The sequence below is a fragment of the Ursus arctos genome, unplaced genomic scaffold (genome assembly GCF_023065955.2).
Source record: "Ursus arctos isolate Adak ecotype North America unplaced genomic scaffold, UrsArc2.0 scaffold_29, whole genome shotgun sequence".
NCBI lineage: Eukaryota > Metazoa > Chordata > Mammalia > Carnivora > Ursidae > Ursus > Ursus arctos.
Window position 1 is genome coordinate 6,215,783 of NW_026622974.1, and position 12,057 is coordinate 6,227,839.

At 34.2% G+C, this 12,057-nt stretch overlaps 1 protein-coding gene across 3 annotated transcripts in view; it reads right to left on the reverse strand.

Moving 5' to 3' along the window:
- Positions 1-12,057, reverse strand: part of SUPT3H (SPT3 homolog, SAGA and STAGA complex component) — a 535,243-nt gene that overhangs the window by 263,296 nt on the left and 259,890 nt on the right. For all 3 annotated transcript variants that reach the window (XM_026507332.4, XM_044387186.3, XM_026507333.4), the window contains one exon: positions 9,773-9,857. In XM_026507332.4, the coding sequence (XP_026363117.2) occupies positions 9,773-9,857 (85 nt within the window). The remainder of the gene's footprint in view (positions 1-9,772; positions 9,858-12,057) is intronic.

Below are 12,057 nucleotides of genomic sequence, written 5' to 3' on the forward strand. Positions count from 1 at the left end.
GTAAATTCTACCAAATATTTAAAGAAGACAATCCTCAAATTCTTCCAAAAAACTGAAGAAGAGGAAACACTTCCAAACTCATTTCATGAGGCCAGCATTAAACTGACACCAAAGTCAGATAAGGACACTACAAGAAAAGAAAACTACAGGCTAATACATCTTATGAATACAGATTCAGAGATTCTTGGTAAAATTCCAGCAAACCAAATTCAAAAGTATATTAAAAAGATCATACACTATACTCAAGTGGAATTTTTCCCTGGGATCCAAAGTTGGTTCAATACACACCAACCAATAAGTGTGATATGTTACTAAAATAGAATGAAGGATAAAAAGCTTATGACCCTCATAACAGATGCAGAAAAAACATTTCACAAAATTCAACACCCTTTTGTGATAATAATTCTCAACAGATTATGTAAAGAAGGAATATAACTCAATATAATAAAGGCCATATACAACAAGCCAATAGCTAGTATCAGGTGAAAGATTAAAAGTTTTTCTTTAAAGATCAGGAACAAGACAAGGGTGCCCACTCTAACCACTCTTATTCAACATACTATTGGAAGCCCAACCCAGAAAAATTAGGCAAGAAAAAGAAATAAAAAGTATTTCAAATTGGAAAGGAAGGTATAAAACTCTGTTTCGCAGATGACATGATGTTACATGTAGGAAATCTAAAGAATCCACCAAAAAACCATTAAAACCAACAAATTCAGTCAAGTCGCAAAATACAAAGTCAATATACAAAAATCAGTTATATTTCTATACACTAGCAATCAGTTATATTTCTATACACTAGCAATATACAATATACACTAGTGTATATTTCTATACACTAGCTTTTTTTTTTTTTTTAAAGATTTTATTTATTTATTTGACAGAGATAGAGACAGTCAGCGAGAGAGGGAACACAAGCAGGGGGAGTGGGAGAGGAAGAAGCAGGCTTACAGTGGAGGAGCCTGATGTGGGGCTTGATCCCATAACGCCGGGATCACGCCCTGAGCCGAAGGCAGACGCCCAACCGCTATGCCACCTAGGCGCCCCTATACACTAGCTTTCTGAAAGAGAAAGAAAAGAATCACATTTACACTAGCCTCAAAAAAAAAATTTAAATTTAACCAATGAGGGGAAATGTCACTACACTGAAAACTGTATAATATTGAGGAAAGCAATTAAAGACAACACAAAAAATGGAAAGATATCTTATGTTCATGGATTAAAAAATTAGTATTATTTAAATGTCCATATTATTCAAAGCCATCTACAGACTCAATGCAATCCCTATCAAAATTCTAACGGCATTTTTCACAGAAATAGAAAAGATGATGCTAAAATTTATATGGAACCACAAAAGATCCTGAATAACTGAAGCAATCTTGAGAAAAAAGAAGAAAACATCACAGCCTCATTTCAAACTATACGACAAAGCTATAGTAATTAAAAACAGCACGGTACTGGCATAAAAATGCACACAAAAATGAATGATATATAATTAAGATCCCAGAAATATACCTATGCACACAGTGAACTAATAAGACATACGGGAGCCAAGAATATTCAATGGAGAATACAGTCTCTTTAAGAAATGGTATTGGAAAACTGGGTACCACATGTGAAAGAATGATACTGGACCTCTATCTTATACCAGTCAGAAAAATTAACTCAAAATGGAATAAAGACTTACATGTTAGATATGAAACCATAAAACTCTTAGAAGAAAACTTAGATTAAAAAGCTCCCTGATACTGGTCTGGACAATGATAGTTTGGATAGGACACTAAAAGCACAGCAAAAAATAAACAACTGAGAGTACAACAAATTAAAAAGCTGTTGCAGAGTGAAAGTCACAATCAATAAGATGAAAAGGCGTCCTATGAAATGGGAGAATATGTATTTGCAAACCATATATCTGGTAATAGGTTAATATCCAAAATATTCAGGGATATCATATAACTCCACAGCAGAAAAAATAATAATTTTTTTAAAAATTGCATAGAACAAGGGTCAGGAGGCCTCAACTCTGGTTCCAACCCCAGCACTTAATAAGCTTGTGTCTTGGACGAGTTGTTTCTCTCTACACATGGATATTCAAATTGGAAAATAAAACATCCTCTCTGTTTTCCCAAGATTTAATGCTTCTCAAATAAAACATGAACATGAAAGATGGTTGGCAAACTTAAAACTGGGGAAGGACCTCAATAGATGGTTTTCCAAAGAAGATACACAAATGGTCAAAAAGTATATAAAAAATGTTCGATATCACTTATCATCAGAGAAATGCAAATCAAAACCTCAATGAGATATTATCCATGCTAAAAGGACTATTATCAACAGGACATGAGACTACAAGTGCTGGCAAGGATGTGTTAGAAAGTAACCCCTTGTGCACTGTTGGGTAGGAAAGTAAATTGAGATGGTGGCAATGGAAAACGGTATGAAAATTCTTCAAAGAAAAAAAAATGCCACAAAAGCCATCAATCCTACTTCTGGGTGTATATCCAAAAGAAATAAAATCTTTGAAAAGATATCTGTACCATAATACACACTGCAGCATTATTTACAATAGTCAAGACACAGAAACCACCCAAATGTGGATCATGGATGAGTGGATAAAGAAGATGTGGCACACGCGTGCGTGTATATGTGTAACGGACTATTATTTGGCTGCAGAAAAGAAAACCCTGCAATTCCTGTCATCTGCAACAACATAAAATAAACCTTGAGAGCATTATGCTAAGTGAAATAAATCAGAAAGAGAAGACATCTACTGTATGATCTCATTATATGCAGAATCTAAAAAAAAACACGAAATTCATAGAAACAGTTGACTGGGGGCTGCCAGGGGCTTAGGGGTGGAAGAAAAGGGACAATGCAGTTCAGAGGGTATAAACTTCCAAGTATACGATGCATCGGTTCTGAGTACCTAATGCACAGAGCAATGACTATAGCTAATGATACTGTATTGTGTACATGAAAATTACTAAGAGTGCAGATATTAAATGTTTTCATCACTCGTGCAAAAGATGTGAAATATGTGAGGTGACGGATGTGTACACTAACGCGAACGTGGTAATCATTTCACAACATAAACATAGCAAATTGTGTTACCGTACACCTTAACCTTACACAATGTTACATGTCAGTTATAGCTCAATAAATGTGGAATACAAGAATTAAAGAAAAAAACTGGTTAAATGTATAGACAATCATAAGATGGCATAAAACACATATACACATAGACACACATATATTTTGTCAGGGCTGCAAATATAAAATGCTAAGAAAGGACTAACTTTAAAAACATTTCTCTATTATTCTTTTCATCTGAAGAGAACTCACTCTAACACATGCCTTGATATGGCAACGAGAAAAAAGCAAGACCTTCCTCTAGTAAGGTGTCATTCCGTTTTACATTTAGTGAGATTGGGACAGGGTCACTCTCACAAGCACAGATCAAAATTATTATCCAAATAATACATGGATTATCACATGTATATGTAATAAGAAGTTCCTTTATTATGAGGAAAGAATAAGCAAATTCTGCTTTACACTAGTGCAATGAACATCATCAAATATCTTCTACATGTAACTCGGAATTTCTATATTTGAAATGAAAGAACAATATAAAAATGTGTCCATAACTCAGAAAGGGATATTACAGCACAAAAAGATACATTTTCACAGTATAATAGAGAATACTATGATTAAAGTGAAAAATATATCAGATTGACTAAAGAGTAGATTAAAGATTACAGAAGAATCCGTGAAGTTAAAGATAAATCAGTAGAAACTACAAAGCCAAACAAAGTAACAGCTAAACAGAGGGGAAGAGACTCTCAGAGATTTGTGAAACAATAACAAATAGCTCAGCACACATGTGACTGAAATCGAAGAATGAAAAACACAAACAAAAAATAATGGCCAAAAGCTTCTGCAAATTGGCAGAAAACATTAGTTTCCAGATCCAACAAGATCAGCAAACTTGCAAGCAAGATAATCATGAAGAAAGTCAGTCCTCCAGAGATCAAACTTCTAAGATCCAACAGTAAAGAGAAAATCCTGAAACGAGCCAAAGAATGACAACATGTTACAAACAGGGGAACAAGTGAGTAACAGCTGACCTGTCATTAGAAACTAATGTATGATGAGAAACACTGAAGTGGCACATTTGCACAGCTAAAAGGAAAAGATTAGCAACCAGAATTTCACATACAGAAAAGATACACCTCAAGAAAAAAAGTGCAAATAGGTATGTTCAGATGTAGAAACTAAAGATAATTCATCACTGGCACACCTGTACTATTAAAAACGTTAGTGTTTTCAGGCTGAAAAATTATTTAAATGGCAACTCATACCTATAAGAACAAATGACGAGCATGGAAAATGGTAAATATGTAGGTAAATGTAAAAGATTATACACACTTCCTTCTATATTTTAATTGCTTTAAAAGAGGACTTTTTAAAGGAAAAGCTATAACACTGCGATGTGAAGATAACAGCATGTACAGATTTAATACACTAAATAGTAAATATCTGATCATCTTTTTAAGATAAAAGGACACAGGGACAAAGGCGAGAAGGCCATGTGAATATGGAGTCAGAGAAAAATAGCTGACAACTGAAAATTCTCTATCCAGTACTTTAAAACTTGTATTTCCTTCTGGTCTCCATGTTATCTTTTTTAAATTATTTTTTTAATTTAAATTTTATGTACTTAACATACAGTACAGTACTGGTTTCTCAAGTAGAATTCAGTGATTCATCATTTACAACAATACCCACTGTACTTCATAACAAGTGCCCTCCTTAATATTCATCACCCATCTGGCCCATTCACCACCCACCTCCCTTCATCAACCCTTAGTTTGTTCTCTATCATTAAGAGTCTCTTGTGGCTTGTTTCCCTCTCTCTTTTTTCTTTTTTACCTTCCCATATGTTCATCCATTTTCTTTCTTAAATTCCACATGTGGGTGAGATCATATGGTATTTGTCTTTCTCTGACAGACTTATTTCACTTAGCATAAGACACTGTAGCTCCATCCATGTTATCATTGTAAATGGCAAGATTTCATTTTTTTGATGGCTGAGTAATATTCCATTGTATATATATACCACATATTCTTTATCCATTCATCAGCCAATGGACATTTGGGCTCTCTCCATAGTTTGGCTATTGTTGATAATGCCGTTATAAACATCAGGGAGCATATATCCCTTTGAATCTGCATTTTTGTATCCTTTGGGTAAAATACCTAGTGGTGCAATTGCTGGATCATAGGGTAGTTCTATTTTTAACATTTTGAGGAACCTCCATGCTGTTCTCCAGAGTGGCTGGACCACTTTGCATTCCCACCAACAGTGCAAGAGTGTTCCCATTTCTCTGCAACCTTGCCAACACTCGTTGTTTCTTGTGTTGTTAATTTTAGCCATCCTGACAAGTGTTAAGATGGTATCACATCATGGTTTTGATTTGTATTTCCCTGATGATGAGTGATGTTGAGCATCTTCTCATGTGTCTGTTAGCCATCTGGATGTCATTTTTGGAAAAGTGCGTATTCATGTCTTTTGCCCATTTCTTAACTGGATTATTTGTTTTTTCGATGTTGAATTTGATAAGTTCTTGGTAGATTTTGGATACTAATCCTTTATCAGTTATGCCATTTGAAAATATCTTCTCCCATTCTGTAGGCTGCCTTTTAGTTTTGTTGATTGTTTCTTTCACTGTACAAAAGCTTTTTACCTTGATGAAGTTCCAATAGTTTATTTTTGCTTTTGTTTCCCTTGCCTGGGGTGACATGTCAAGTAAGAAGATGCTATGGATGAGGTTCAAAGAAGTTTCTGCCTCTGTTCTCCTCTAGGATTTTGATGGTTTCTTGTCTCATATTTGGGTCTTTAATCCATTTTGAATTTATTTTGTGTATGGTATAAGAAAATGGTCCAGTTTCATTCTTCTGTATGTTGCTGTACAGTTTTCCCAACACCATTTGTTGAAAAGACTATCTTTTTTCCATTGGATATTCTTTCCTGCTTTGTCAAAGATTAGTTAACCATATAGCTGTGGGTCCATTTCTGGGTAGTATATTCTATTCCATTGATCTATATGTCTGTTTTTGTGCCAGTACCATATTGTCTTGATGACTACAGCTTTATAATATAGCTTGAAATCCAGAATCGTGATGCCTCCAGTTTTGTTTTTCTTTTTTAGAACTGCTTTGGCTATTTGGGGTCTTTTGTGGTTCCACATAAATTTTAGGATTGCTTGATCTAGGTCTGTGAAAAATGCTCGTGGTATTTTGATATGGATTGCATTAAATGTGTAGATTGCTTTGGGTAGCACGGACATTTTATCAATGTTTGTTCTTCTAATCCATGAGCATGGGATGCTTTTCCATTTCTTTGTGTCCTCTTCAATTTCTTTCATAAGTGTTCTATAGTTTTCAGAGTACAGATCTTTCACTTCTCTAGTTAGATTTATTCCTAGGTATCTTATTGTTTCAGTGCAATTGCAAATTAGATCAGTTCCTTGATTTCTTTTTCTGCTGCTTCATTATTGTTATATAGAAATGCAACAGATTTCTATGTGTTGATTTTCTATCCCACAACTTTGCTGAATTCATGAATGAGTTCTAGCAATTTTTTAGTGGAGTATTTCAGGTTTTCTTCATAGAGTATTATGTTGTCTGCAAATAGTGAAAATTTAACTTCCTTTGCCAACACAGCAAGGGAAAAGGGTCCTTAACCTACAAGGGAAGACAGATCAGGTTCACAGTATATTTGTCCACAGAGACTTAGCAGGCCAGAAAGGAGTGGAAGGAAATATTCAAAATGCTCAGTGGGAAAAATATGCAGTCAAGAATTCTTTATTCAGCAAGAGTGTCATTCAAAATAGAAGGAGAAATAAAAAGTTTCCCAGATGAACAAAAACTAAAGGGGTTCACGACCACTAAACCAGCCCTCAAGAAATTTTAAGGGGGACTCTGAGTGGAGGGAAAAAACCCAAAGGTGACAAAGACTGGAAAGGACCAGAAAACATCACTGGAAACACCAACTCTACAGGTAACACAATGGCACTAAATTCATATCTCTCACTAATCACTCTGAATGTAAATGGACTAAATGCGCCAATCAGAAGATAGGGTACCAGAATGGAGAAAAAAACAAGATCCATCTATATGCTGCCTACTAGAGGCTCATCTTAGACCTAGTCTCCATGTTTTCTAATGAAAATTCTGCTGTCTTTCAGGTCATTGTTCCCTTATGGTAATGAATCTGGGTGCTTTTAGGATTTGATATTATGTCTTTTGTATCCAGCAGTGTAACATGCATTTCTTTGGGTTTACCCTGCTTGGAGTTGGCTCAGTTCCTTGAAATCTGTAGATTTATGTATTTCAGTTTCAGATGTTCCATTTGCATTAGTAACAAAGATCAAATACACAGGAATAAATGTAATAAATACGTGAAGCCTACAGAAGATAAATGTTAAAACACTCATGAAAGACACAAAAGTGGTTTTCAAAAAAGGTAAAGACATTCCCTATTCTAAGATGGAGTCAACATTCTTAAGATGCAGTTCTCTCTAAATTGATTTATAAATTCATGAGATCTCAATAAAGACACCAAAAAGCTATTTTATGGAGCTAGAAAAATCTAATACTAACAGTCATATAAAAAAATAAACATACAAGAATAACCAGGAACACACAGAAAGAAAAATTACAAGTCTAGCTATAACAATCTTTAAAATACACCATAAAACCTATGTAATTTAAGATGTATTATCACATGCATAGAAAAATAAGACACTGGCACTAAATATAAAATCATAACTAGAGCCCAAATATGCTTATTTAGTATATGATAAAGGAGGCATCTCAAATCATTAGGAAAAGCAGACTTTTTGATAAATAATGATGGTATAACTGGGTAGTCATTTGGATAAAGATAAAATTAGATCCACATTTCACATGATAATAAGAGTAAACTACAAACGGATTGAGGGCCTAAATGTTAAAAAGGAAAACATAACAAGTCTCAGAAGGCAACATGGTTGAATTCCTCTTCGAATTCAGTATAAAGTAAGCATTTTTTTTTTAAGATTTTATTTATTTATTTGACAGAGAGACAGTGAGAGAGGGAACACAAGCAGGGGGAGTGGGAAAGGGAGAAGCAGGCTCCCTCTGCAGGGAGCCTGACACGGGGCTCAATCCCAGGACCCTGGGATCATGACCTGAGCCAAAGGCAGATGCTTAATGACTGAGCCACCCAGGCACCCCTAAAGTCTTTCTAACTATGTTTCAAAATTCTAAGACAGTAAAAGGTTGATATATTTGGCTCTGTTGAAATTAAAATATTTGTATGCCTAAAAAATCATAAAATCAGTCAAAAGATAACTCACACACTGGAAGAATATATTTGTATCATATAATACAAAGGATTGATATCTCTACTATATATGGGACATAGGATCAAAAACCTGATGGACAAACGGGAAAAGGACATGACAGTGTTCTTAATGGCTAACATTATAACAACTTAAGCAATACAAACAAATAATGATATTACTGCATAATGATTTTAAGAATAAAATTTAAATATACATTAGTCCATACAGAGATACATTAAAATTGAATAAATAAATGGTGATAAAGGATAGATATTCCTTTAAGATTAATTGCAATTAAAAAATATAAAAGGAAAGCAGGAAATAGAAAACCACTATTAGGCAAATACCAACAGTCGTAACTGTCTCAGACAAGATCCACTGATGAATGGTAAAATAAATAGGCACAAAGTTTTAGAGAAGGAAACTATTTGCAGAGTCACAAAATATCTCCCCCAAGATATTTATTACAAACCGAAGAAACTTGTAACTTTATTATAGTGAAAAAATTCAGCATATACACCATCTTAACCAATTTATCAAGGTTAAAATCACAAATAAAACATCAAGACATGACACACTGAGAAGGACTCATCACTTCCGTGGTATTCTTGGCAAAAATGCACAGCCACTTTCTAATCATAAGAAAACATCAGACAGATTGAAAAAGGAAGAGTGTCCTATAAAACAACTGTCTAGTATGTTTAAAAAAGATGTCAAGGCCATGGAACAAGGAAAGATGGAGGAATTATCCTGGGAAGGGGCTGACTACAAAGACAAGATAGCTAACTACAATGTGTTACCCCAGACTGGATCCTGGGATAGGAAAGGAACGTTAAAAAGAAAACTGATGGAAATTGAATAAGGTTGGTTATTTCATTAAAAATATTATACCAGCATTATTTCCTGTTTTTGATAATTATACTGTGGTTACATAAGATGTTAACAGAGGAAGATGAAAGGTATCTGAGAATTCTACGTACTATTTGCGCAGTTCTTCTGTAAGTCTAAAGTGCAATACAGAAATGTTTTGAAAAGCATTTTAGAAAAATTATACTAATATAGTGATAGAAAACAATTGTTACCAGGGGGTCAGGGAAGGGGGGGAAAGGACTAACTACCCAGGGGCACAAGGTCAGTTTTTTGGACGATGAATATGTTCTATATCGTGATTGTGTTCATAGTCACAGGAGAGTATTCAGTTGTCAAAACTCACTGAATTATGTACTGAGAGTGGTAAAATTTTGTTTTATGTAAATTACACCTCAATCCAGTAGACAAAATAAAGAATTTCAAATGTAAATACAATCTTTAAAAACAAGTGTTGGGTTGCAATCCCAATATAAGCAGAATGGAGAAACACCAAATAAGATTATATATGCTCTTACCAGATTAATTAACTGTGTGTGTACCACATCTTCTACCAAAACTGCTGTTTCATGAAGAGGCCTCCTAGCATCACCTAAAGAAAACCTGCCAAAACAAAAACAAAACAAAACAAAAAAAATTAAGCATACCAATATTAGGCACTGTAAAACTAAGAAAGGCAAAAAGTGAAAGATATTTATTATCATAATCTGTTAATAAAGTACAAATTGTTCTTTCAAATAACCAGAGTGGATGCACAATTTTCTATGGACAAAGAATTGCGTTTCTCCCACAAAAGCGTTGTACAACTTCCAAAAAAAGGGGCAGTGTTAGCTATGCTATTTTTCAGATCTGTGTAGTCATTTTTAAGGCCATTTACTGTCTTAAATGGAAAATATTAACAACTACTTCATAATATTGGCCACCAGAAAATCATGTTACCATATCCAAAGTACTAATAAAATAACATACATTTAATAGCCATTTAGAAAATTATAAAAGCATGCAATGTAATTAAGTAACATAATTAAAATGAAAAGCTGCTTAGAAAAAATTATATAAATGCCATAATTTATCATTTCTAATTATATACAAGCAGATTGTCAAGAATGGATTATTGATCTTAAAAGTGCTTTTTTCAACTTTCATTTGGTGGACCAGATGTGCAGAGAATCCCTTCCTGGTAAAGGACATTTGAAAATGCACAATACTATATTAACAGCTTACATTTAAAGTATGTTTTGACCAGCAGTGTGGGAGATAAAACAGAAGGTTGACAAGATGAGAAAATACAGTTCCACTGGATACAAGAGCCCTGGAGCCAAAATTTATTCTGAAGGCATCTAATTATTCATAGTAGCCAATAATCTGGATTTCATGTAGCACTGTATTCAAGATGCAGCAAAGAATGCTGGGACCCCAAGCGAGGCAGGAGATCAGTTTGAGGAACTAAATACGAAGTCAGTGATATCTGGTATGTGTGAAAGCGCTTCTGCCTATCTCGCCCGAGGCTAAGGGTGAATGAACAAAAAATGTAATGCTGGGATAAGGATAGACAAATGGAATAGAGAGCCCAGAAATAAAACCTTACACAAATGGAATAGAATAGAGAGCCCAGAAATAAAACACTGCATTATGTACAACTGATTTTCAATAAGGGTACCAGGAATAACCAATTAGGAAGGGACGGTCTTTTCAACAACCGATGCAGGGAAACAAGGAAACAAACATGCAAAAGAATGAAGCCGAATTCTTACCTTGTACCATATAAAAAAATAAACTCAAAATAGATCAAAGACCTAAATTAAAAAGCTACAACTATAAAACTCTTAAAATAAAACCGGGAAATCTTCACGACCTTGGATTTGGCAAGGGTATCTTAACTAGGACACCAAAATAACAGGCAACAAAAGAAAAAATAAATAAATTGGAATTCATCACAATTACAAACCTTTTATACATCAAAGGACAAGACAGTAAAAAGACAACCCACAGAATAGGGAAATATTTGAAAGTCATATATCAGATGAATAATCAGAATATATTTATAAAACTCTTATAACACAACAATAAAGAAAAAAATCCCAATTTTAAAATGGGCAATAGGCTTGAATAGATATGTCTCCAATGAAAATATACAAATAGCCAACAGCAAATGAAAAGATCCTCATACCATCAGTCATTAGAGAAATGCAAATCAAAACCACCTTGAGATGCTACTTCAAACCCAGAAGAATGGCCACTGTCAACAAAAATGGAAAATGCTGGCTAGGATACAGAGAAACTGGAAACACTGTACATTGCTGGAGAAAATGCAAAATGGTATAGCCACAGTGGAAAACAGCTGGCTGGTTCTGGAAAATGTTAAACATAGAATGAGCAATTGACCTAGCAATTCCACACCTGGGTATATACCTCCAAAGAAATGAAAATTAAAAATAGGGATTCAAACAGGTATGTGTACACCAATGATTACAGCTACATTATTTAGAACTGTTAAATGGTAGAAACCAAAGTCTCCATTAACAAATGAATAAACAAAACATATACATATAACGAAATATTATTCAGCAATGAAAAGGAAAGAAGTTTTGATACATGCTCCTACATGAAAGAACTTTAAAAACAGTATGCTACCTAAAATAAGCCAGACAAAAAATGACAAATATTGTATGCTGCCACCTATGTGAGTCATCCCGAATAAGAAAATTCATAGAGATAGAATAGAGGACACAGGGGATTGGAGAGTTTTTGCTTAATGTGTAGAAAGTTTGCCTGGGATGATAAGAACTTCTAAACATTAAAT